The sequence below is a fragment of the Barbus barbus genome, assembly GCF_936440315.1.
Source record: "Barbus barbus genome assembly, chromosome: 7".
NCBI classification, from domain to species: Eukaryota; Metazoa; Chordata; class Actinopteri; order Cypriniformes; family Cyprinidae; genus Barbus; species Barbus barbus.
In genome coordinates, this window is record NC_136735.1 from 23450689 (window position 1) to 23478350 (window position 27662).

At 36.3% G+C, this 27662-nt stretch overlaps 4 protein-coding genes across 4 annotated transcripts; 1 reads left to right on the forward strand and 3 right to left on the reverse strand.

Moving 5' to 3' along the window:
- Window positions 1-425: 425 nt before the first annotated feature.
- On the reverse strand, window positions 426-4948 carry LOC306872716 (lecithin retinol acyltransferase-like; the record flags this gene model as incomplete). Its single annotated transcript, XM_079421470.1, has 3 exons — window positions 426-581; window positions 4414-4727; window positions 4786-4948. 3 exons carry the CDS (start codon window positions 4946-4948, stop codon window positions 426-428), a joined length of 633 nt encoding a protein of 210 aa, XP_079277596.1.
- Window positions 4949-5229: 281 nt separating this feature from the next.
- Window positions 5230-6858, reverse strand: LOC306873073 (lecithin retinol acyltransferase-like; the record flags this gene model as incomplete). The annotated part of the gene is made up of 2 exons (XM_079422086.1): window positions 5230-6080; window positions 6340-6858. The coding sequence occupies 2 exons, from the start codon at window positions 6856-6858 to the stop codon at window positions 5928-5930; spliced, it is 672 nt and encodes a 223-aa protein (XP_079278212.1). The 3' UTR covers window positions 5230-5927.
- A 4827-nt stretch (window positions 6859-11685) lies between these two features.
- Window positions 11686-16722, forward strand: LOC306873067 (fibrinogen gamma chain-like). The gene is made up of 9 exons (XM_079422077.1): window positions 11686-11797; window positions 11885-11941; window positions 12053-12236; window positions 12934-13018; window positions 13150-13280; window positions 13395-13528; window positions 14264-14448; window positions 15107-15384; window positions 15482-16722. The coding sequence occupies exons 1-9, from the start codon at window positions 11738-11740 to the stop codon at window positions 15661-15663; spliced, it is 1296 nt and encodes a 431-aa protein (XP_079278203.1). The 5' UTR covers window positions 11686-11737; the 3' UTR covers window positions 15664-16722.
- Window positions 16723-18623: 1901 nt separating this feature from the next.
- LOC306873063 (pleiotropic regulator 1-like) lies at window positions 18624-25761 on the reverse strand. Its single transcript, XM_079422069.1, has 15 exons — window positions 25606-25761; window positions 25284-25390; window positions 24903-25039; window positions 24677-24730; window positions 24478-24571; window positions 24261-24351; window positions 23925-24023; window positions 23620-23712; window positions 23074-23223; window positions 22859-22960; window positions 22635-22737; window positions 22403-22511; window positions 20396-20535; window positions 20039-20232; window positions 18624-19813 (listed from the first exon to the last, which is right to left on the reverse strand). The coding sequence occupies exons 1-15, from the start codon at window positions 25612-25614 to the stop codon at window positions 19754-19756; spliced, it is 1542 nt and encodes a 513-aa protein (XP_079278195.1). The 5' UTR covers window positions 25615-25761; the 3' UTR covers window positions 18624-19753.
- Between the last annotated feature and the right edge of the window lie 1901 nt (window positions 25762-27662).

The window sequence follows — 27662 nt, forward strand, 5'->3', positions numbered from 1 at the left end:
ACTTAATAAAATTGAGGAAACCCCTTGCCTTAAAATTTTTAAGTAAATGATCATTTACAAATTATATTTTTTAAATGATTATTTACTTAATAATTAAAAATATAAAATATTATTTACTTAATAAGTGAAACTGATCATCATCAAATAACATGCATTCCAGATACATCAGATGTAGGGGCCTATATCCTATAATTACATGGCATGTGATTAACACTTGTTTAATGAAAAGTTTCATGATGGTATCACTATCACCATTTCTTAACATTTATATTTTGCATAACAGACACATATTCTAGGCACAGATACCAAAACATTTTGTTGCTATGTAGTGAAGGACAGTCTGTCAGCAGTTGTTGTCAATGCTTTGATGCTTTTGTGGCTGTTTCTGGATCAACATTAAAGAACAAATTCCTCCCGGAGTGTCTTCAAGATGTCATCCAGATGGTAAAGGAAATGACGGCAATGGGGAGGGTGGTGAGAGGTGTCAAAGCGCCTAGATACAACATGATGAAGACCCCGATTATAGCTGACAGGAAGGCCGTCTTTCTGCTTAAGAGAGTTGTCCTTACAGTTTTACAGAACTGAAAGAGATGGGAGAGGCATTGTTTAGCATGGAATCAAATGTTTATCTGTAATATATTAATAACTTTTGCTGTAGTTTGCACGAACTGAAGATTCTGTAACTGTTTAAGGAAATATGTATTACCATTGTCCACTAGATGGTGCTGCTACTGTTATTAGATGAGTGTTTCAATGTCTGAATGTCACATTTTAAGACTTTACTCAGATTACCGAGTATTATATGAGGCGCCACGTAGGATTTAAATCAAACTTCGCAATTCATTCGTTTTCACTAACTAACAATCATTTTAATTTTCAGTTTGTTATTAATAGATTTTTAATGTTAGTGTTAGAAATGTACAGTTTTTATTAGTAGCCTACTTCATGTTCATTCATAATACTTAAACTGTTAATTTATAACTTGAAAAATTAACATTAACCTATAGATTACTGCAGTATTGTCAGTGTTAGCTTACAATACCTATTCAGACCTAATTGATCATATATATATATAGAGAGAGAGAGAGAGAGAGAGAGAGTATGACAGCAAGAAATTAGACATTCAAAATGGACCATTGAATCATATTCATAGTTTGAGTTGTTTTGCTCCATATAAAAGGCTATGAACTGTAGCTATAGCTCAAACGAGGCTTTTGTGCTCTGAAAATAACCCTGTTCATTCTTTTGCATTTTGAAGTTTTTCATGGCACATGAGGTTAAGGTTACTACAAAATGTACAAGATGCCTTTCGTCTTTTCTCAGCTCTATTTATGGGGAATAAACCAGGAGGAGAGGAGTTCACTGACATATTCAAATAGGAGATAATCTGTACTTGTGTAGGAGGAAATTGTGAAATCCTGTTTGGAATTTGGAAACAAAAGTGGACAAGTAAATAAATGCTGTGGGAGGCTTAGAGTGTGACTGTTATGCCCACACTGTAAAACATTATCGTGATTTTAACGGTAAAAGACTAAAAATGCCACAGTAAAAACCTGTTAAATGATTAACTGTAAGTTTCCTTACTATATACAGTGAATAACTGTAATAGATCTAACCTTTGTTTTCGAGAAAGTAGCCTCAGAATCGACACTCATAGACTGTGTCTGAAACCACACCCTATACACCCTCATTCACTAGTCCCTACATCAATATATAGTCCACTAGACAGAGTGATTGAGAACATATGAGTAAATTCAGACACCGATGAACACCTGCTGTTAACAAACACAATCACTGAAGGAAAGAACCAGAAGCAAAACTACAGCTGACATACAGCCACAGCCTTAAATGAAATCAACTGAAATAAAACAGCAGAGGATGATTAGACAGCTCCACAAACAGCATCACCAGCTCCACTTATTACTAACCAGTTTGACTTCATTTGTGTCATATATCTACACATTAACAGAGGTTTATATTTTATTTCAAGGGTTTTTTTTGACCTCACCGTTTTGGTGATTGGTGTTTGCTTTAGTTATGCTCTTTACCCTTGACTCTTCATTGTTAGTTTTTCTCTGGTTATTATAACTGTGTTTGTGAGGCATATTTGTTATGACAAGAAAAGCCAAGAGAAATTATTAAGTAGTTCTGATTAACAGTTATTGATATTCGTCAATTAATGACCTGATTCATTGATCTCAATTAGTATCAAATAATACGGGTGATATGGAATAATTTTCTTAATTATGGTAGTAATATTACTCAAGAAGATAAGTAGTTATACTATTATAAAGGAATTTAAAAACATTTTATGCACTAAATCTTTAGATATATGACACAATTTAGACACAGACATCAAGAATCAGCACATGAACCTCAACAATGGTAACTATCAATAATAAAAAACAATTCATGCCTCAAAGCATGCTGGGTACCAGTATAAAACTCCCAGCATGCATTGCAGCATGCATAAATTATGCAGCTGAATGTTCTTACTATTTTCTTTATTTGCTTTTATTTTGGTGTTGTTTTGTTTGTGACTTTTCAGTAGACTGTTTTGTGATGCTCAGAGTTGAACCGATTATCATTTTTGATTGTCACCAATTTTGAGATTCATACGCTGATTGTTGATGTCTGTGTGTGTTTAGGTTCTGCTGTAGCTCAATACATTTATTTGTGCATATTCTGCTTAGAAGCATTTCACAACATTAGATTGCTGTAGTATCAGCGGTGCATTGTAAGTGTATCAACATTTTATATATTTACTAACAGATTAAACATTGGCTAAAATCAGTGAATTAGACTTGATTTGACATTACAAACATCAGTCTCATATAATCATAGATTATTTTGGCTTTTCTTGCTTTAAACTACTTAATAAACACAGTTAATTAAAACAACCAAATAAAAAGTAACTTTGAAAAGTCAAGGTTCAAGAGCCCAACTAAAGCAACCACTGATCGCCAATATGGTGACTTCAAATGAAAGCACAACACCTAAAAGAGCGTTTGTACACATATGACAGAAATAAAGTCAAAGTGTTTTGTAATAAGAAGCTGGTGATGCTGTTTGTGGAGTTGTTTAATCACCCTCTTCTGAGATCTTGAGAGATTAAATGTGTTTTATTTCAGTTGATTTCATCTTTGGCTGTAAATTTTGTTTCTCTGCTCTTGTTTCTCTTTCCTTCGGTGATTCTACTTGTTAACAGCAGGTGTTCATCACTAAAGCTCAATCCTCATGTAATTAGTCACTTAATTATCTCATTCATTTCAGTGTTACTTCAACACTGTAGTGTGGACATACAAGTGCTCTTTAAAACTGAGGATTTTGCTGTGGGATTAAAGGGGTTAAATGTGTGAGATGAAAAAAAAAATACACATACGTAATTTTAACAGAAATATACCGTAAATTAAAAAAACAGTAGATTACTGGCAACCGCAGCTGCCGGTATTTCACCGTAAAATCAAGAAAAAAAATAAACAGCAAAATAGTGTAAAACCTAACAGTCAACTTCCTGTTGTGTTTTGTGGGTCACCATTGTGCTGGAGAGTAGAGCCTGTGTTTAAGTCAAGGACGGACAAAGAAACACTGTTGTTATGCTGCATGTTGCTTTATTTAAAGGCAATAACTGCATAGTTACTGATGCAGTCAGAATCTTTTTGCTAATTTTAATCACACATGTGTGCTGCCGTTAATTGCAAGAGATTTGAGTTGAGCTGATGCTTTTAATGACTTTGCATAAATCAGTAGGTTTTTCTTTGTGTACTTAAGTAAAATAGTTCTCAATATCCTTATGCTCACTTTACTGAAACATTATAAATATTAGTTTTTAAACAAATGGCAGTTGGACAATTTAAGTGCAGTTGGTTTGTTAACTGAAAAAAATAAAAAGTTAACTGAAAAGTTTGTATATTAACATTGCTTCAGTTAATGAAATACGTTTTTTCACTGTAAATTTAAACAGTTCTGTAAATCCTAAAATTTTGCTACCGTATTTTTCACGGTACAATTCTGGCAACCACAGCTGCCGGTATTTTACCGTAAATTTAAAAGATTTTTTTTACAGTGCACACATAGAACGCAAGGTGCTTAAATCTTGTGTTCATTCTTAATTTATGTTAAAATCTGCTTTGTCATTGAACTAAAATGTTATTTTCAGGCACATTGATTTCCTGCACAATACATGTCTCCTCTTAGTCTCAAACTGCCAATTCACTACATACAGAAAATAGATGCATGTGTTTTAAATTGTAATAATATTTCACAATATAACTGTATTTTGATTAAATAAATGCAGCCTTGGTGAACATTAAGGATTCTTTCAAAAAATTTAAAGATTTTTAGTGTATCTATATTCAAATTGTCTATATATCCACCCTCCACCTTTTTTTTGTTTTGTTTTTGTTTCCTTACCTGAAAGGTTTGGAAGCTAAATGCAACACCATAGCGGCAGTACATAACATAATGTTCACAGTTGTGCCACAGTAAGCTGTAGGAGAAAGATCCCATCAGCTTCTCCGCCCGTCGTGCCACTTCCTCTCCATTCAGTGGCTGTACACTGACCATACTGTCCGTTTTATTGACCTGAACCTGATCACCGTATGCAAAATACGCCAAAGAGTCCACACGGACACTGGCTGCTTTGGCCAAAACTCCCAAAATCAGTCTTTCGTTAGTCACCATCTGCTCAACAATGGACTTCTCTTTAGTGAACACTGGTAGGATGTCTGGGATGAAATGAGCAACACGACCCTCACCTAAGTACATTTATTCATTTATTCATTCATAAGTAGATTCCAAAATGTTTAAAAAGAGTCCTGGATACCTCCAAAAGGTCACCACGCTTGTAAAGAGAGACGTCGCAGGTTTTCTTCCGTCTGTCTTTTTCATTTTCATCCTCCAGTGATGATGTGATGAAGAAGAAATTAAGCAGTCTGAATGTGATCATGGCTGAAAGCAGTGTACATTGATGCTGTTCACTTCACATCTGTTCAATTTATTTGATTTTGCTCTGGGAGGAGTGATGTGGTTCATTGAATAAAGCAGCTTTTGTGCATCACATGTTGACTATGACAAGGTAATTTCACAAGTTTTATATAAGCCACACTGTGTATAAATAGATATTTAAATGGCCTGCTGAATAAGTCAGTCTTAATTGCCAGGAGGTGAAAGTCCCAGTTCAGTAGCAAAATTAATGCTTGTATAATGCAAATTCCACAAGTTCAGCTACAGATCAGACAAGCTTTATTTTAATGAAAATAGTGTAATAAATCCAATCAACTGTTTACAGCAGTAACCAGAAATAATAATTGTATTTATACATAATGCCAACATTCATCAAATTGTTCTGTCTGCATATTCTTGCTCTGGTTCTCGTTCAGAAACTTATGGTATTAAATATACATTGAAACTGTACAAATTCACAATCAAGCCTCATCAGAGCTTAATAATAACAATAAAAAAAAACTACAGGTAGGCCTACTTATATATGTTATGTCTTAAATCACAGTCCATAGTACATTAAAAATTGATCATATCAGTTAATTGCCATATCAGTGATCATAAACACTTATGCTTAATACAAATATAAGGCACCTTTAGTGAACAGTACATGCAATCTGTAACTTTAAGCTACAACAATATTGGCTTTACCAATTTTAGGTATATGGTTTAAAATGAAAAATATATAGCAGTGCTGTAAAGGCAGAGTTAACAGCATATTGTCATGAACTATTTAAATGATAGAGCTTATCTTTTAACATATACAGAAGAAAAAAGCAAATGATGCTCAAACATTGCTTGACTGCATAATCAGACTTTGCATGTTTACACATATTCCACTGCGGCACTGATGCATTGCATTGTTGTGTACTTGTCCCCTTTTAAACTGAGCTTTGTTGTTTAATGTGATGTAGTGAAAGTGTCTCTCAGCCAGCCATCCACAGAATGAAGGGAATAAAGACTGTGGGTAATGTAGTTGAAGGTGCCAGGCCAAAGCACAGGATGTACATCACTCCTATTCCAACAGTTAAGGCCACACTTCTCTGGTCCCGAATGATGGTTTTCAGACAGTCACAGAACTGCAAAAGAAAATACATTAAACATGTCATTCACAGACTTTGCCCAAATCAAATTCAGTTGTTTCTTCTCCAACCAAAGTATTGGTTTTAAAGAATATATAGGTTTATTTTTTGCAATGTTGACATTTAGCATGGTATTAATCCTACAATATTTTGTTACCAATATTAATATAAATATTAATTATATTTTAATAAGTAGATTCTAATATTGTGTAGGTTGTTATAATATTAAAAGATTAGATTTTTTTGTCGAACTCACCTTCTCTGTCTGCTGGCTCACAGGTGTCCCGTACCTGCAATATGTCACGAAATGTTCACAGTTATTCCATAATAAACTGTACGGAATATCGCCGACCAGTTTCTCTGCTCTCCTCGCGACTTCTTCGCTCATCAGTGCTTGACACTTCATTTTCACATCCATACCATTCACTATAATCTGAGCTCCATACGCGAAATCTTCAACCGAGTCTACACGTATACTCGCGTTTCGGTAAATACAGCCTAATATGAGTCTTTTGTTAGTGACGAGTGGTTTGATGAGCTGTTTGTTGTTGGTTAATACTGGCATGATGTCAGGCATCAGGTGCGCCACCCTGTTATCGCCCAGATAGATGCCGTAATGAATGAAGAGAGTGCGCTGCACCTCCAGTAGATCTCCTCTCTTGAGCACTGGCCATTTCACTGCACGCTCCGGCTCCTCCTGCCATAGACTTTTAAAAATATTAAAGTTTGAGAAAAGAAAGATTTTCTCAAATAGAAGCGTCAGCGAGTCTAGCATTTTTATGTCTTGCAGACTTCACAGTCGATGGAGAATTTATATATGGCATGTGCTTCAGGTCCGAGGAGGTCCCCAGTATTCTGATTGGCTGGAAGTTACATTCCCACACTAAACCACTTTAATGCTCAACACTTTATTACTTAATGTTGTGTAGTTTTCGCAAATAAACAGTGAAGCCTATTGGTAGCACTTTACAATAACATGCATTGAAAAAAAATTAATGTTAGAAATCTTGATTAATATAGGCTGCTTTTACGTTGGTATAACATTATATCTATCTATCTATCTATCTATCTATCTATCTATCTATCTATCTATCTATCTATCTATCTATCTATCTATCTATCTATCTATCTATCTATCTATCTATCTTTTAGAAACTGAGATTTAAACATCATATGAAAGCTGAATAAATAAGGTTTACATTGATATATGGTTTGATAGGACAATATTTGGTCGAGATAAAACTATTTGAAAATCTGGAATCTGAGGGTGCAAAAAAATCTAAATATTGAGAAAATCTCCTTTAAAGTTGTCCAAATGAAGTTCTTAGCAATGTATGTTACTAATCAAAAATGAAGATTTTATATATTTACGGTAAGAAATTCACGAAATACCTTCATGGAACATGATTTTTACTTAATATCCTAATGATTTTTGGCATAAAAGAAAAATGGATCATTTTGACCCATACAATGTATTTTTGGCTATTGCTACAAATATAGACCCTTTTTCTGTTAGTAAACATTGTGACGTTTTTCTGTGGGGGCGGAGCTTAGGTGGAGGCAGAAAGATTCCACTGACCGCTTCACTAACGTTAGCAATGAAGTCTGTTTAGCTTGTTTTTGAATAATAACTGGAGAAATTCCAATTTTACCTGCATATGTAAGGTATCGATGCACTGTCCAGGACCGTGATTGTTATTTGAAAAGGTGAACTTTAACGGACGAAACCAGATTGGCCAACCCACACAGGATGGACGATCTGACAGGATTCCCTCTGGTTGAGTGACTCACAGCTAATGTGTATAGTAAAGACAAAATCTTTAGACGCACCCATAACAACAAAAGACAATACCTTAAAATTTCAAATTGGAGTCTCTACAACATCGATTCTGGCACCCAACATCACAACAAAATTATATTTTAAGCTCCTTATGTAGCCGAATCTGCGCTGGTCTGAATGGGCCGCCTCCAGTTTTCCCTTCGTTTTGCCTCCAGCAAGCGCAGTGGCCCTAAAAGGGTTTATACCCCAGCGACGTAAGACTGGTTTTGTGGTCCAGGGTCACATATAGAAATAGTTTGATAATAAACATACTTCATATACTTTTTGCATTGTAATTATTCACGTACAAGAATAATTACAATGCAAAAAGTAATTACAATGCATTGTAATTATTCACATGCAACATAAGCCTATTAACTCATGTGACTTTAAATTATCATACCAAGTAAACCAAACCAAGAACTAAACAATTTTATTTTGCCTTCCACTGTTTAAAAAGACATTAAAATCCATATATTTTGTGGCCACTATACAGGCCTAGTACATTCTATACTTTTTCATACATGTCTGTTTCAAACATGTGAAGAAGCTTATCTGGAACCATATTCCCCTCTGCTCGAAACATGTTTTGAAGTCTCTTTGAGCTGATTTTGTAGTCTACTCTGTGAAACTTGAGCCCCTTAATAAGAGGCAGGGGCTGATTATCCTCTAACAATAACACTTGCTGTTCTCATACACATCGGTCCTCGTCCTCCCAGCCTTTCTCCTAAGAACCCAAAAGATTTCTGTAAGCGTCAATAGAAAAAGTGGCCTTAATTAGCAGCGGCGTGTAATAACAATTCTTTGTCGTAATCAGGTCATCGGATATAACAATGCTTCCTCCAGTGAAAAAGTCCCCTGTTTTCCTCTCACATCAGAATCCACAGACAAAATTGTATATAACCTTTGGATTGTTTTTGCTTGTAAATTGTGCATGATCTGTGCGCATCTCTCTTCTCATTCAGATAAGACAACTTTTTCACTGGAAAGCAATTTTATGGGTTTTATATTAGCCAGAAGAAGCAGTTTGAAGTTAGAAACATTTTCATGATGAATTTGATTCTAACATGCAGTTTTTCACATCATAAGATGTTAATTGATAAACTGGATTGTTGCGATGTTTTATTAGCTGCTTGAACTCTCATTCTGAAGGCACCCATTCACTGCAGAGGACCCATTGGTGAGCAAGTGATATGATGCTACATTTCTCAAAATCTGTTCTGAATGAGAAAACAATTTCATCTACAATCTTGAATGGCCTGAGGGTGAGACAAGCCAATAAAAACCACAAGCATATTAATAGGGAAGGTCTGGCAGTTTTACAAATTTCATTGTGGTATATATACAACTGGAGGAATTTCAGTTCAGGCCTTGTTCTAAATAACCTCAAAATGACCTAAGACTTTCTGTTCATTTCTGTACAGTTTAGACGGCAATGACCTCCCATGATCGCTTCAGTGGTGGTGACATTTCTTATCTTTTGTTTGGGAGACTGAAGAGTTGGCAGGCTGCATCTTGGGACTTGTGAAATGGAAGCAGCTCTCATCTGGTTTTTAGAGAGGTTCAGGCAGAGTTCAGAGTTGTTTAAGCTCACAGACGCTGAAGTTGACTCTCAGGTCAGCCATTCCTTAAATCTGTCGTCTACCACATTCAATATGGTTTCACACCATAAAATCGGGTCACAGCCTGGTCACATTAATGATGTTATTGGCAGAGTCAGAGCTTCATGATACACCTAAGCAGAAAATAAACACAATGAATAAACCTTGTTGGAGACCTTCGTAGCAATATAATAGTAAAGAATGTCACTCTCTAGACCCACTGCCCCTGTAAACTCATCTGTTATTTGTAAATCCACAGTGAAGGAACCTTTAATGGGTCAACTTTGTGGATCAGCTTTCTTATCGTTTTTTAAAAGCTTTTTATTCACAGATACTGAATCCAGCAGGTTTATTTCTGAGCTGATTGGGGGGGGGTGTTTTTTGCAAAACACCCATTGCAACCCCCCCCCCTCCCCCAATAAATAAATAAATATACATGCTCAAGTATGTAAACTTCCAACAGAACATAATAATATTGTTATTTTAAATTAGATGATTTATTACTATTAATTATTATTAGTCTTTTTTTGACAGTTCTGCAGCTGTTATCTGGATGGGATGAATTTTTGATGATGAACTTTGAAGGATGAACTATCCCTTTAAGTAAGTTCACCGTGAGCAACTGAAATGCTTCTCTGCAACCTGCGCGTTCATCATTAGTTAAACCCATTGATAACTTTCCCATTCGGCCTTACATCTGGAGAGCGTTGTGTTCAAACGGCAGACGTGAGCTCCTAAATGTTTTAAAGCCGCACAGGTTTGTTTAGTGCATGCTGCGCTCACGTGAAAGTGCTTTAAAGCGCGCGTTCTGGAGCCTCCATCGCTATGAAAACAAAAACGCCAAAATGCAATCACGCGCAAATGAGCTTCTCTAATACCTCGTATGAAATTGACTTCATTATAATTGCTTTAAGTATTATAAACAGTGCAAAATACTTATTTGTTGATTCAACTATAGTGTTAAAACATAGAATTTTGTTGTGATATTTTACATTTTTGAAGTTTCAGGGCATGGGGCCCCTGAGAATTCAAGTCCCGTCTGAACACTGCACTAAACACAGTTTTGTTTCATTCAGTTCTGCTTTGAGACAAACAATGATGCTTTTATTTTGTTACGATGCTGAACCATTTCTGCTTAAACTTTCTCCCACCCTTAATTCCAGAACCCAATTTAGCTTAGTGAAACTAATTCATTTTACCCATTTAGTTTATTGTACAAGTCAAGTAATATTTTTAACAACTGCTGATGTGTGTACTACTTCTTTGTAACTAAGATCTGGCCCTTGTAATACTTTTGATGTGCAACATCCCCTAGTGGTTAAATAGGTAAAAACACGTTCAAAGTCTTTATGACCTTTGGTACTGGTGTTTGTGGCCCTGAAAACAACAAGTATTGAGCAACAGTATTAATATTCAAAGCGATTAAATATTTACTAGTAATATTCAGTCATCAAATACTCCAAAATGGTAACAATGCAAACTGGGAAACAGCTGCAATGCTGCTTACATAAGTAGAACATTTAATGCAAGTAACTTCTTGATCATAAAAATTATGCAAATATGGACGACCAATTTATATCACATTGATCTTTAGTTATTACCAGTAAAATAATGAAAGGCAATATTTCTGGCCTCAAGTGGTTCACTGGACCAGTATTGTTAAGTTTTTTTATTTTTTTTATTTAATATTCTATATTTAGCAATCCTTGACTTAGGTCGTTACCAGTAAAATGAAGAAATAATTTTTTTTTTTGCCTCAGTGACTAAACTAAAGTATGTCGGCACACATGTCTGTTTGTCTGTGCTTGTGTGTACATGTCATCTAGAGATTTGTGGAACATTTCATCTCCCAGCACTGGACAAGAAAAACACTACAAATCATTAACTTAAAATAGAGTAGATGGGGGGGTAAAAAGTTACATAAAATTATGTGGGTCTGTCATCAATAATGATTATTTATTGGCTTTGCAATATCAACATCATGAAAAAGTGAGTGAATACAGTACAGTACGATTGTCTCTGCCCATTTATGTTCTCAGCATTAAGATGGACATGTTGCCCAATCTCTGTTAATTTACGGTTAGATCTGAGTCACACCGTGGGGTGGAGGTAGCTCTTATTTGTATAGTGGACCGTTATCTCCATCTCTGAGCAGGACCTTGATCGGATAAATATCCTGCAGCAGTCAACAGTCACTCACAATCTCAAGGGACCAGACTGATTGCAGGTCCAACATGGCCTCGTTCATGCATTTGGCTGTTTCCATCCTGCTGCTGTCCACATTAACGTCAGCGGTGAGCAACATAAAAAACTTATTTTATTGCTAGCAGTTTTTTCCTTTTTTTTTCCTAATTGTCTTTTCTTCCTTTTATCATTTTAAGCAAATGAGAGGGGACTATTCACCAGTACAAGATATATGTAACCCGAATGATGGGTTTGTAAGTACAGATTGTCTGCTCTGGATTGTTTCATGTAATATATTTGCATTTAAGAAGCTTCATGGTAACAGTCACTATTTTAACAGTAGCTTTCCATTCTCTCTTCCTCAGGGGATATACTGCCCAACCACATGTGGAGTCGCTGATTATTTACAGAGGTACAAGCCTGATATGGACAGAGAGCTGGATCTAATGGAACAGGATTTGGAGGATCTCGCTAACCTTACCAGAGGAGCGCAGGACAAAGTGGTCTACTTGAGAGACTCAGAAACACAAGCACAGAAACAAGCACCAGGTAGCGCAATATATCATTAATTATGGATTGAAAAAATTGTTTAATGTAAAATGTGTACAGAGGTCTCGGATGACCTCTCAGGTGCTTTTTGGAATAATGCGGATTTCGGTAATTAAAAAAAAAAAAAAAATCAAGTAAACATTATTTTTCTTGCACCCTGAATACATGTGAATGTACATATTTTATTATTTAAAAATGTTTAAAATATAATTTTAAATTTTATTTATTTATTTTTTACACATCAGTAATTATTAATTCATAAATAAGATTACAGGGTCACACCACATGACATTTCATGACCTAAAATTATATTTTATAAGACTTACTTTGACACAGTCATGAGGTCCTCTCTGTTATATAATTTCCTGTTTTATGATTTTTTTCTGCAAGTTGGTCACACTACAGGACCATAGGAGAAAAACTTTTTCAAATATTAATAAAAAGTGAAAGAAATAATAAAGATGATACTTCAATTTTTATTTTTATTTTAAAGAGGCTTCTTCATTATGATATCAGGACAGTTGTATAACTATATACATGTTATGCCTCCCAAAGCATATCAAAATGAATTTTAACACGGAAAGTAAAACATGATTATCATTGAATAGGTATATTCAGGCCTTTGTATGTCTGAATTGTCTTTTTAAAGTAAATGTGAAACTTCACTTGATTTTCATAACCATCTTCTTTTTGTCAGACTCATATATCAAAAAATCTACAAGCATGCTTGATGATATACTGCGATTTGAGAAGAGCATTCTCACTCAGGAAGATCAAATATAGTGAGCATTTTTCTTCTTTTTTTATACCACCTATCTTAAATATGGTCATAAGTTTAATAAATGTCATTATATAAATTTATAGCCTTTTTAAAAGTATTCTTATTTTTTTTACCCCCCCCCCACCTCCCCAGTCAACTGCAGTCAATGCTACAGTCTAATGAGAAAAGAATAACTGATTTGAAGCAGATGTCTGTCCAGCTAGACCAGATTTGCAAAGAGCCCTGCAAAGACACTGTGGAGATTCAGACAGTCACAGGCAAAGGTAAAACCAGCAAATTTAAACATCCCAATGACAACTGACACTGAATTTGCTGTACATAAGATTAGAGGGAGATTAGAAAATTTGAAAATAAACAGTCTGTTTATTTTCCCCCAGACTGTCAGGACATTGCAAACAAAGGTGGTAAGGTCAGTGGGCTCTACTATGTGAAACCAGCTAGGGCTCCTGAGGCATTCCTGGTGTACTGTGAGATAGACAGCTTTGGACGTGGATGGACTGTACTTCAGAGGGTACGTGGCACAACAGACAATGCACAGTGACATAATTTCCTTTGAGAAAATGTAAGGATGTACAATTATATATATAGTCATGAAACTCTAGATGACGCAGGCTGATGGGTATTAACGTAACCGATGATATTCGTAGCGTTAAACGACTTGGCACAAGCTGATTGGTTCATGTTGCATACACAGCCAATGAGCTTGCTGCTTTACATTTAAATGGCTGGTTAGCATCCCCTTGAGCATTTTACAGCATGCTTTCAGAGCCCTCCACATTCCCCAGCTCCACCTGTATATATCTGCTACGGGTTAGTATATATGCTATTTGTGCAGCAGCAGTATGTCTTAAATACTCACAGCACCGTATTGCCGTATGAATTGGCAGTTCCTGTACTTGCTTGCAGCAGCAGCAATAATCTACAAGTACAGCAATAACTAACAGCAGCAGCAGCGTTGTGCTGGTTGATGCTAGTTCAAATCCTGTTCATAGTAGTGTGAGTAAGACCAGTATGTTGGTGCCGTGAGCCAGATGGGAGTGAGGTTTAGGGGGGGTGAGTATAACAGCCAGTAAGAGCTGTTCAGGTAAACTTCACTACCCTGGCCTCACGAGGCCACTAAAGACTGACTGTGATCTTTAACATCCTTGTTATGCTACTTGTTCGAAAACTGCCCGGAACTGTGCAAGTAGAACCAGTTACAAAGGTGTTCAGCTTTATTGATCAAAATCCATTGTATGCTTTTCAGAGACGTGATGGCAGTGTTGACTTCAACAAAAACTGGATTCAGTATAAGGAAGGTTTTGGGTACCTCTCACCAGATGACAGAACAGAGTTCTGGCTGGGGAATGAGAAGATGCATCTGCTGTCTGTTCAATCCAGTGTGCCTTATGTACTGAGGATAGAGATGGTCGATTGGGACGGCAAAAAAAAGTAATGAACCATGGAAAATGATTTTCTTACTCTCACACACATTTCTGCCTAATATTGTGCATTTTTAGGTTTTAATTTCACAAGCGGAGCTCACAAATCACCTATTTTTACATTCACATACTCGGTAGACCAGAAGTGCCCACTGTTCCTTCCTGCAAAGTGCAGCTCCAACCATAATCAAATGCACCTGGACCAGCTTATTAGGATCTTCAGGAGCACTTGCAGACTTGTAATTACAGACGGGTTTGTTGGAGCAGGGTTGGCACTGAAAAAGATTTTCAGGAACAGGATTGAGCACCCCTGTGGTAGACACTTTTATACAAACAGACTTACATTGCATTCAAGGTTATACATTGAGTATATGTATTCACTGGGTATCCATGACCTTGGCGTTGCTAGCACCATGCTCTACGTCTTGAGTTACAGGAATGCTTTTGGTGTCAAACCTGAGCAAGAATTATCCATGAATTCCCAAAGCAGAAGCTTTCCTTATCGGCAGTCACCAAACAGGACTTCGCCCTGCAACCAAAATTGATTCTTGCCAAGTTATATTGCATGACCCTTGCAGTCAGATCAAACATACTGCTGAACATTAGGGCGCACGACAATCAATAGGAGTGTTTGTCTTAAATTTACCTTGTTAAACTTGTTTTCTTAGGTATGCCGACTATGCCACTTTCAAACTTGGACCAGAAGTTGATGCGTACCGCTTGACATATTCTTATTACTTTGGTGGAGATGCTGGTGATGCCTTTGATGGTCATGACTTTGGTGATGATCCCAGTGACAAATTCTACACATCTCACAATGGCATGCAGTTCAGTTCCCCTGACAAAGACAACGACAAGTTCCATGAAAACTGTGCCCTGCAGGAAGGGTCTGGCTGGTGGATGAACCGCTGCCATGCTGCTCATCTCAACGGAAAATACTACCAGGGTAAACCCTTCCACCCTTCCATCTTCATAAGTCCATCAAACGTCAATACTATACATGAAGGAGTCTCTTTGCTGATGTATTAATTCGGTCTTCACAGGTGGCAAGTACACAGAGAAGGACTCACAGAATGGATATGACAATGGTATCATCTGGGCCACATGGCACAGTCGCTGGTATTCTCTGAAGGAGACCACTATGAAGATCATTCCCATCAACAGAATCAGTACCGATGGTCAGCATAGTGGTGCCAAGCAGTTTGGAGGCCTGGGAGACATTTAAAGACCTCACCAAAGCTCCCTGCATTGTTCTGAGCTATCATTTTGTTATTGTGAAGCTAAAAGTACATGGGCAAGGCATTTTCAAGTGAGCGTAAACATCTGTCTAATGGTTTCTGAGATTTTCCATTCTACACCTATTAATTCTGGAAAAGCTTAATACACAAGTCATATTGGTCATTTTTTTTAATTTGATCAACTCACTTATACTGCAGCTGGTCTAACACATTGCACTGTCAATGACTGAATAAAATTCTCTGTCTTTTTTTAAATGAAAGATATTCTGTAGTTCTCTTTACTTAAATATCGTGAGAACTGGAAATGTAGGTCAGGCAAAAATTAAAATAGGTATATTATATTACAAAGGTACACAAATAAACACATGAAACCTTCAATAATAATAATAATAATAAATAAATAACTGGGTAACACTTTATTTTAATGTGTCCCTGGTAAATGTAACAGGTTACATTTAGTAATAACTATAGTAATAAATTATGCATAACTTCAAGCTAAAACTAAACCAAACCTTTACCCTAAACATATCGTAATTAAATTAATTAAATTCCAGTAAGTTATTTAAATCCCAGTACTCATTTATGTAATTACTCTTTAACAAAGACACACACAAAAAAAAATTCCAAAAAGGGCAAAAAATAAAAGTGCAAATTTGCTGGGAAAAAAGTAAATAAAGCCATAAGAAAAGGTATTATTTCTCCTGTTTCTTGCCTTTTATTTGCCTGTTAAAATAGTAAAGCAGAAGTGAGAACCCTTATTATGATAAAAGGTTATTATTAAGGATTTTTATTTATAAAAATATATAAACGTCAACCCCATTAAAAATGTGAGCGTGGGAGTGCATCAGTGTTTGTTGTTCAGGTTGTGTTAACCTCTGTGTAGGAGTTCAGTAAGTCAATATTGCCTCACTGTCATGATAGAACATGGCCATGGGGGTGATCAGGCTGCACTCCATGCTCCCTGTTGTAAGACAATTTCATCATCTGTACTATTTCTATAACTGGTCTATTAATCAATAAATACTAAGTCAGCTATTTCAATACAGGATAGTGCCTTCTTGTTTGTATTGTATTTTTTCGCATGTGTTTATTTATTCACATACAAAATAGATTTTTTTCCCCATCATTATGTAACATTATCTTTAAATGAAAATGTGTGGATGGTTTATTGTCATTGAGTTAAAGGAAAATTTCACACACATACACAAAATGCTGAAAATGTATTCACCTTCAAGCCATCCAGAACGTAGATGAGTGAAAAAGTTCTCTTATCTGAATCAGGAGAGAAATCAGAGGCAAAATCAACGGTCTAATTCTGACGGCACCCATTCGCTTCAGAGGATCCAGTGATGAGCAAGGGATGTAATGCTAAATTTCTTTAAATCTGTTACCAAAAAAACGAACATCTAATCTACATATTGGATGGCCTGAGGGTAAGTAAATTCTCAGTACAGTTTTATTTTTAGGTGAACTATTCCTTTTATTGCAATTAGTTTTTGTATCTCATCTATTATGAATGCATCAGTAGAGATGTACCTGTTTGTGTCAGAAATATTGCTGTATTGGGAACTGTATCATCATTGTTCATTTTTGCTCAATAACATCAGGGGTAATCTGTTAGGTCACTCAGTAAATTTAATTATTAGGGAAGATGGGAAATTGTGAATGATTATATTTATGCTTTTCAACATATCTTGGTCCAAAGCCATATCTTGCTGCACATTAATTCACTCAATTTTCCAAACCACTTGTCCTATTCATGATCATATCATGGCAGAGATGCTGGATCCAGTCCTAGCCTTTTGGTCCATAGGTAGGGAAACACCTCCTATTCGGGCAATAACCTTCTTATTCAATGTTTTTTTTTTATTTTATTGTTTTCAATCTGTATATTAATACTGAAGGTATTAAAATTATGACAGACTAAATACAGAATTATGTAGTCAACAAATATGTGTTTACCCAGAATGTTTTATATTTTCAATTCTTCTAAGTATAGCCACCTTTTTCTTTGATGACAGTTTGCACACTCTTGGCATTATCTCAGTCAGCCTCATGAGGAAGTCATCTGGAATGGTTTTCCAACAATCTTGAAGGAGTTCCCTGAGGTGTTGAGTACTTGTTGGATCTTTTTCCTTCACTCTCTGGTCCAACTAATCCCAAACAATCTCAATTGGATTTAGATCGGGTGATTGTGGAGGCCAGGTCATCTGATGCAGCACTCAATCACTCTTCTTCTAGAACAAATAGCTCTTACATAACCTAGAGATATGTTAGGGGTCATGTCCTGTTGGAAAACAAATTGATGACCCCACTAAGTGCAAACCAGATGGGATAGCACGTCCCTGCAAAGTGAAGTTATTGACGTAATTTCAGGAGGAGTACGCCCATCTAATCTTCCAATTAATATCCAAGTATAAAAGACAGCCTCTTACCACTTCCGCCGTTAGTTTTTTCAGCATCCCTCCTCCTCCTCCCCATCTCCTCCTTTTATGCAAATTTAATCATTTATTTTATCTTTCTGTCTATAGGGGGCTATTGGAGCTTGAGTAGAATAGTCTCTCTGAGCTCTTCATTTTAGACATGGAGCCAAATCTGTTTACCACTAAGGCTAAGATTATCTGGGTACACAAACTCGTGAAATGCTGTTACAGCCATGGTGGTTAAGTGTGGAAAAAAACACATCAGTTTTATTCAAAGGCCCAAACTGAGCAAAAATATGTAATTTGGTACAGCTGCTTATATTTATGGTCAAAAGATAATATTAGTGGTGCTTAAAAAATGCCCTTAATTAAGGTAAATGGCATCAGGTGTGCATGATCAGAATTCCTGGGACTGTAAATGGAAGGGAGGAGCTGAGGGACAGTAAGATGATATATAATGCTTAGTTTTATGATCAAAGTACTGCAGTCTTCAACCATGCAAACTCAGCATGAGTGGAAAGGTTGACAAAGATACAAGGCCTTTATTTTTTTTAACTCTGCAGTTGTGCAGTAAAATTCACTTTTCATTTGTTAAGATAACATGGAAAAAAAAGTGCCAAAAATTGTCTCCTGGTGGAAAACAAGACTTTTAAGATGAAAATGACATGAAATCACCATTATAACCAGTAGATGGCAGCAGAGGATCACTCATTAGCTCTGATGCCATTTCCACTCCCTAGTCCTTTTGGATTTACTATAAAATAACTAATATAACATTTTAGATATTTTATTGTACTGAAGTATGAAGTATAGCAAGTGCAGGAAGTCACAAAGTATAAATGCCATTTAAACTACAAATTCAGTTAATTGTATATTTTTTCCACATTACATTCTTGAACTAATCAGACTATATATTTAAAACAAACTTACAATTTGGTGAATGAGGGTGCAGAGGATCTGTTGTAAACTTTTTTTGGCTTGCACTCCCTGTTCTTAAATGTATGATTTTCATGAAATGATTATGACTAGTCCAATATAATGAAAACCATGTTTTTTTTTTAAACCAAGTTTCTATTATTTTACAAATTAGGTCAGGAAACAATACAATTTTCAAGACAAAATCTATTGTACAGACCAGTCTATGGTACAGACAGTTCATTCATTCATAGGGATTTGTTGTAAATTGTCAAAAAATGCCAAGTTATGAATGTCAACTGCTCAGTTTATTTAAACTTGGCAAACCATAAACAGCCATCGTCTGCAAATATTTACAAAGTCGTTTTGTTTGCTTCTCTGATTGAGCAGCAATAGTGATCAGATGTGAAAAAATAACATGGCATTGCAATTAGACTGTAGGATTTCTTGCCTTTCAGAATGAATAATTGGCAGGTCTGGTCACACAGACCTGCTTATACTGTTTAGAGTAGACAGGGAAAAACAGTGTATACAAGAAATCTATACAACAGCAATGTTCTTTTTTTTTTTATATGTAGAACAAAGCTAAATGTCTCATCTGATCTTAAGTCTCCTGACTTCACTTAAATTGTGAATGTATTGTTTACATTTATGCCTCAAGCAGAAACTGTTAGAAATCAGCGTACTAAAATGTAACAAAATGAAAGGTTTCAAAAAACTGAAAAAAATACAGCAAAAATTAAAATCTTTTTCTCTTCAGAATCTCAGGTTTCCAATTAACCGGGTGGGATTCTTCAGTCTGAAAGAAAGAGAAAAAAAAAGTCAATTAAATATTTGAAAGTCTTTGAGAGAAAAAAAATAAAAATTAATTTAGAGAGTTTACAGCAGAACACGAAGGCAATTCTTTTCCATCTGATAAACTTTCCCATTATGAATATTTCAGAGTCAACAAATTGATTTTATTATTATTATCATCAATAATAATTTGAGTAGAGTGAGAATTAATAATAAACCAAGAACTTACCGCCATGTCGTCCTCTTTGTAGACCTTAATAGTTTTGTCAGCCTCTGCTGTTATGAGCCGACTCTCAGACTGATCGAACACACACGCAAAGATGCCAGACTCGCTGTCCAGAGAACCAGGCTGCACTGCTGCATGAATCCTCTGGAAGTTGTAGCCAGTCCTCCAGTCCCACATGTGAATAGTGCCATTATCAGCTGATATGAAAAAGAATAACCAAGGACAGATGCAACAATGGTATGTAAGAGAAGGTATCACAAAAAGAAAGGGAACAAATGTCAGACAAAATTCAACAGTGTTTATATACAATAGATTTTTAGCAGGACTGGCTTTGAAACAAAGAGTTAAGGAGTATTTCACCTCCTGACACCAGAACTCCATCTGAATTGACAGCCAGAGTGTTGATAATAGCATTGTGTCCTGAAAGATTTTGGATGAAGTTCCCATCAGGACATTTCCACTGCTTAATGTTGTCTGGAGAACCAGAGGCAAAGGTGTACCTATTAAAGAGAGGGTTATGCAAGGAAAATATGAATATGACTTGAATCTAGGGCTGCACGATTATAACAAATTATAATTGTCGATTCCCTTTAGATTGCAATTGCGATTATTAGTAACAATTATTTTGAACAGATTTATACCATTGTTTGAAGCTGCATGCCATATTTTTATATAAAATATATATTACAAGAAAAGGCTGAAAACACTCTTCCTGAACTTTTATTGATTTCTATAGCATTGAGCCTCAAATGTCAACTATACATTGGTTTGGTTTCTTCTTTAAACAAAAAAAAGGTAAAATTATGCATAGTATAATAATGTTATACTAAAACTAAAAGAAAAAAATAGAAAAAATTGTTTATTAAAGCTATACATTTAATTTACAATTAAACAGACGAAATTTCAAATTTCAGTAACATTTCACAATACAATTTATATTATCAGGGCTCCAGACTAACATTCGAGAGCGGTGGCGCTAGCACCTGATTTGGTAGCACTGAACATGTAATATTACAAGTTGTCTCTTAGAAATGCACATTAGAACAGGAGCTTGAGTTGGGATGCAGATGTACATTTGACAGTACCATTGTGAAAACTGTAACAGCCTCATCTTTTATACATAACCAAAAGTACAGCATCTCATTACCATGGTAAAAACGTAGCCTAACTATATGGTTTCTATGGTGTTTGCATTGAAAAACAGTAGCCTAAAGACATTGTCAATAACAAATCCACATCAACTGATAGAATAATTAACAAAATAATCTAATTATATTCCATTACTTCTTTAACATATTCAGTATATTAATAATATAATAATACTCAATATGAATATCCTACTTTTCTGCCACTGTACCATTGTTACCGTTAGTGTTACTACAGTAAAACTATGGTAAATGTGGGTGATTTGTGGATTGAAACGTCTTTTCAATCCACAAATCACATCAAATTTTGGATCGTTGTTGCACTGTTTCTGCATCAGTGTTGATGAGAATAACAGCTCCGATTTATTTGGCATTAAACTGGTTTAAATTAAAGAGATGTGATTTGTCCTGGAGAACTCTGCACTGAACTCGAGTGCTTCTTACTGGATTTCACAGCGTTGTTTAGCGTGTGACCACGACTGGTCACTGTAATAAACGCATATGCTCTAAGCTTGTGCTGCACTGCTTTCTTTTGAGGCGAACGGATAAAAGGTCAGTGTGGCGCACAGTTCAAACGAACTTTTGTTCCGCTTTTGACACGTTTGTAGTTTATATCTATCATGCACAACAGAGTGACAACGACTATCACTTAGACAAAGTCTTTTATCCAGTGTGTTTGAGTTTGTTAAACCTCGCGCTGCAAACACCTCTGAAGCACACAGAATAATGCAAGTGGGCATTTTTTATTTATTTTTATAATCGCGGCTTTGAATGATTATGTAATCGTGGCATCCATAACCGTAATCGCGATTAGAAATTCGATTAATTGTGCAGCCCTACTTGAATCAGATTTATGGAGCTGGAATTTAGCGTATGTTACATCTGTAACATTGTTTTATTTGATTTGAGACCTATGATTTTTGTGAAATTAAATTGTGGCTAAAATTGTTATAATAATTTTTAATTAATAAATTTAATCAAACCATTAAAGACAGCATCCAAAAATATATATATAATAATAATAAAAAATGTTTTTAAAGAAACTATGACAAATGGAAACAGAATGTGAAACAAATTGGGAATTGAACTTCATAGGGCTGTAATTTACAACTTAAATTACTTTATACTGTTGTGTTGACAACTATATTTATATTAGTTTACCATGTTTCTTACAGAATTACTTTTTGTTCACTTAAAATCACGTTACACATAAGCAGCCTACTGTCTGGGATGGAGCACCAATGCTCTGACAGACTTCTTGTGGTTTGTCAGCGTGGCTCTTGTTTTGCCAGCAACCAGATCCCAGAGTCTTATGGTGGTGTCATGACTTCCTGAAGAAGAAATATAAAGCATATGAACATAACAGAACACAAGGTATTTCCTTTAGAAATGTAGCAGCAGCATCTGTTTAGAAGGCAGAATCAAAGAAAAACAAATAAAAGTTGGATGCATACCTGTAATAACCTGTGGCTCGGCACTTTGACATTTGACTGTGGCCACTGTGTTAGTGTGTCCAGAAAGGGTGTGGACATTTGCCTTGGACCTGATGTCCCAAACCTGCCACACACAGACAATATACATACATGTATAATATATATACACACACATACATATTAGTACTTTTGTACAGTATGTTCATGGTCAATCAGCTGGAAAAGTGTGAGGACTGCCATCTTACTCTCGCTGTGGCATCTCGACTACAGGTCACTAGTACATCAATGGTAGGATGGAGGTCAAGGTCATACACTGCACTCAGATGACCGTGATAGTGCCTAATAACCTGCGGACAACAGAAATCTGAAAAATGTATCCATGCCTGTATCCTGTAAGTTAGTAAAGTTCCTAGTAAAGTTTAGACTTAACGCACGTTGTTTTTGTTTGTATAGTTTCTACCTTGTTATACTCTAGATCCCAGCATTTAACCTGCTTGTCTTCCCCGCAGGAGAAGAGGTAAGGGCTGCGTGTGCTGACAGCCACCCCTCTCACCGTGCTGATGTGACCCGTCAGAGACAACTTCAGCTTACCGCTGGCAAGATCCCAGATCTAGCGTTACAGAACAAAAGCTTAACACTATTCCTGATCCATAACATTCTATACAAGTTAATAATTATCTTAACTAGGGCTCCATGTTGTGGGGGGAAAATGTAATTGCGATTTTTCTAATAATAAAAAAAACCTAGGTTTGCTGTACTTGTTTGTAGGGCTGAACAATTCTGCACTTCTTAGACAGTATACACACACATATAAAAATAAATAAATAGATCTGTATAGATAATATGCAGACAGACAGACAAACGGATGGACTTATATTACTACAGAATTAATAAGGCTTAGTGTGAACTATATATATTAAACAACAGTTTTTGCAATATGATAAATCACACTAAGCCATTTTGTCATTTCATTTTCTTTCAATTAATTTGAAGTCAGATAGATCACCTTTATAGTTCTGTCTGCCGATCCAGTCACAAACCACTGGTTTCCAGGCTCCACTGCTATAGATCTGACCCAGCCTAGATGGCCACTAATCACCTGAGAGACAGACCCAAAGATCATCATCATATCCAATGAAACTCCATCATTGTAAACTGCCCTTTTTTTGTCTGTATCATAATGGCCTTTAAAATGAAACAATTACACATGCTTTCCAAACAAACAACAAATTAAAAACAATGACAGTTTCTATTCACAAGTACTCAGGAATAAAATAAACAAGCATGCTGAATAACTCCTGGAGCACTCACTCTGTACAGTTTCCATGGTGGATGCCACTGAGGTTTAGGCATGGTAGGAGCCTTTCTTGGCACCAGTGCAGAAGTCTTTGTGCCTCCTTCCATGAGAGACTACAAGGCAAAAAACATAAATTTATGCCATGAACTTCATCTTTGAAAAATATGTGCAACCATCTACACACAGAAGTACAAAATCATTAGTTCAGTTAAAGGTAGCCTACTGAAATACACATGGGTTAAGAGCAGTCATTTCTCATTCATGAATTGACATTACATTCTAAGAACAAGCAACTAAATCTAAAAGGATTAATTGTAATCATTGATATAAAAATAAAAGCTGATGCTCACCAGCACGTGTTGTGGGGGTTGAGATCTCTCTGCACCTCCTGCATGTCTGTGGATATCTGCCAAACCGGCCGCAGTTCGACTGGCCTCCTGCCTGCAAAGCAAGGAATAAAACATCTCAAAAACCTAACAAACAAGCACTGCAAACCTGAAGCTAGAATTTGGCCCCAAATTGTGCAGCACTAAACCAGATCTGAAGTATTGGTATTTAATTTATCACCTTGCTTGAGAGGGAGGAAGGGCCAGAGCCATTGAGTGAACACCTGCTTCACTGGGCATCTTCTGTATCTGTGTATCTGCAGTGAGGGCCACTCCTGAAAACATTAGAAAATAAATTATTAGGCCTCTTTGGAAAATACAGTTCTGTGCAATCAACTTAAATGTTCAGCATCTAGGTTTTCCGTCTTAAACAGACTTACCTGGAGCTGATGGATACGGATGAGTTCCTGTCACTAAGTAATCTGGACCAACATCTGCATAAATTAAGTCCAACAATTACAGCAAACTGAAAAGTCAAAGTTGCTAATTACACTGATAACGTATTTGAGACGTTTAGTCCCTAAAAACATTAATATAATAAAACACAAAGGACCGAGAGTTCAGTTTGCGTAAATCAATTCCAAAAAGAAACAGGTCACATTATACCAGGCAGTGGGTATCCCGGGTGGCCATATGGGTCAGAGGCGTGGAGTGGCCCTCTGTCTCTGCCCTCTTTCAACACAGGCATGTGTAACACAGGTTTGTATTCTGCTCTCATCTTCACAGTCATCTTCACCTTGTAGCTAAAGATAAAGTAGTAAAATATAGGTAGCATTAACGAGCCATTTAGCTTGATATACAGACTCACAAACAATAATTACAGGCTTTTCATAAAAAACAGACTTGTAAAATGTACGTATTTCAGCAATTATCCTGTTAAGTTAAACTACCTGCACAAAACCAATAACGTTCGTTGGTTACATCGTATCACCAACAAGCCAGATTTTCAGTATTATAAGCCTGAGAGCAACAGGGTTGAGTATTTACCTCTGTTCGTCCAGCGCTACTTGTTTAGCATGATCAGATACAAACATATCATGCGTCCTTTTCAAAGAACGAAACACAAGCGTGTGGACAGAGTGCTTCTGCACGTCCTGTAGGAATACAAACACCGAAATTCAATATGAGGCGACCGGATCAGTCAGGCAAAAACAACAACCTATAAGCTATTAGAAGCTGGAGATACATATATCCAGATGACCACACATGTGTAGAAACACAGCACGCCGCATTCATGCACAAACACGGAACTATGTGGCTAGACTATCAATCTGAAACATTCGCAAATTAAACAAAAGCCCCAGTTTACCTCAGTCATGTTTGCTGTTTTCTTAAAAAACGGTCACGGCGGTCAAACTAAAGAAAAACTTAAAGCTTCACCACACATCAAACAATCACAAGCTGAACCGGACGTGGAAAACACAAGACTTCCGGGCGCGACGTGCCGAACGAGCTTCTTCTTATTATTATTTTATGGCGGATTGCAATCATGATTCAACAGGTGCATACCGCCACCTACTGTACCGGAGTATGCAGAATGGATTAGCCTATATCTCAATGATTCCACTCAAAAAAATAAAAATAATAATAATTTCAATTTTACCCCTCTACTATCTAAATCCAAAACAGGACACACAGCAGCATCAATATATGTTCCAAGGTTCAGGTATAGAATAGCAATCAGTTTATACTACAGAAATGATTGCCATATTATTGGCTCTTCAGTGGGTTGAAGAGATCAATATACCTGTAGTGGTCATATTCAGACTCTTTTTCAGCACTATCACATTTAAAGAGTGGTAAATCTTCAACTAGACAAGACATTTTATCAGATATTTTACAAAGTTTGTTCAGAATACAAACAAAAACAGTCATCTCTTTTGTATGGATACCTGCACATATAGGAATAGAAGGAAATGAAGTGGTGGATCAAATAGCGAAAAAATCATTAAAACATCCAGACATACAATTTAATTTTCCAATGAGTAAATTAGAAATAAAAGGGTTAATTAAAAAAGCATTAAAAGATATGTGGCAAAGTAAATGGGATGGTGAAAATAAAGGACGACATTTATATAATATTCAAAAAACAGTTGGAAATGAGAAGAGAATTTTTGGGAATAGAAAGGAAGACAGCATAATGTCTCGCCTTAGAATTGGACAAACTGCACTTAATCATTCATTATATAAAATAGGAAAACACGAGCCTGGACTTTCTATTAAATGTGATCTTCCTGAAACAGTTGAACATATATAGTAGAATGTAAAGGATATGATAATGAAAGATTACAACTTACAGAAGCACTTCATATAGAAATAAATCAGATCTCACTCCAGAAATTAAATAAAGATGTGACTATAGACATGTTTACATATTATTAAGTATCTGAAAGATACAGAGTTAATAAACAGGATTTAAAGAATTGATACTAGTAAGTTTGATGTTTTATTTTTTTTAATTATTATTATTATTATTTTTTATCTTTTTCTCTTAACATCAATGCTCCACGCTCCATCCTAGTAGGTGGCGGTAAATGCACCTAAGCTGGTTTGTCAACCACCATAAAACGTTAAAGAAGAAGTTAGGTCAGAAAGACGCAAGAAGTCCGCTTAACTCCAGTGTTGCCAAGACCACGGAATTGGGCTACTTTAATACTGTTTCCGAGGGTTGTTTTTCTTGTCCGTGGGTTTAAGTGACCCCAATAACATGATATTTAGCCCTTAAAAAGTTAATTTTACCAGGGGAACCCCGCCGAAAACATGTATTTTACCCAGCGGAACGCGATTTTTACATGGGGTAGTTTTGAGTACCAATTGTTGCTGGTTTTGTTGTGAAAACCTGGCAGCCCTGCAAGACTCAGAAGAAATGTAAACAGTGGTTCCCTTTCATAGGTCACTTCAGTGCTGTGATGATGTCACCGTATGGGAACACCCTTTGGTGTGACAAATGTCTGAAGCCCTGTACCATCCCACTAATCCTATTGGCCAAATAGCTCTTGGCACCGCCTAAAATATGCGTAAGCATAGTATACCTGCGTGGCCCACGCTATTTCACTTATATTTCATTTCCTTCAGGAAAGCGAAAGCGAATTTTTCTGTGCCCTAGAAAGCATCCCACGTTCTCAGCAATATTTTTCTTCTCGAGCAGTGTTTAACTCCTCTTCGTGGACACGATGAGTCATCGGAGATGTAAGGATCCATGTAGCAGGTTTATCATGGCAGGGGACATTTATGACAGGTGCGTGGTGTGCTTGGGCCTGCATCACGTGCAGGCGGCGCTTAGCGGCCTGTCGACATGTTCCCACTGTGATGGCCTGCGACTGAAAGTTCTGCACTCGAGGGTAGAAGTTTTCTTCAAGGTCGCCC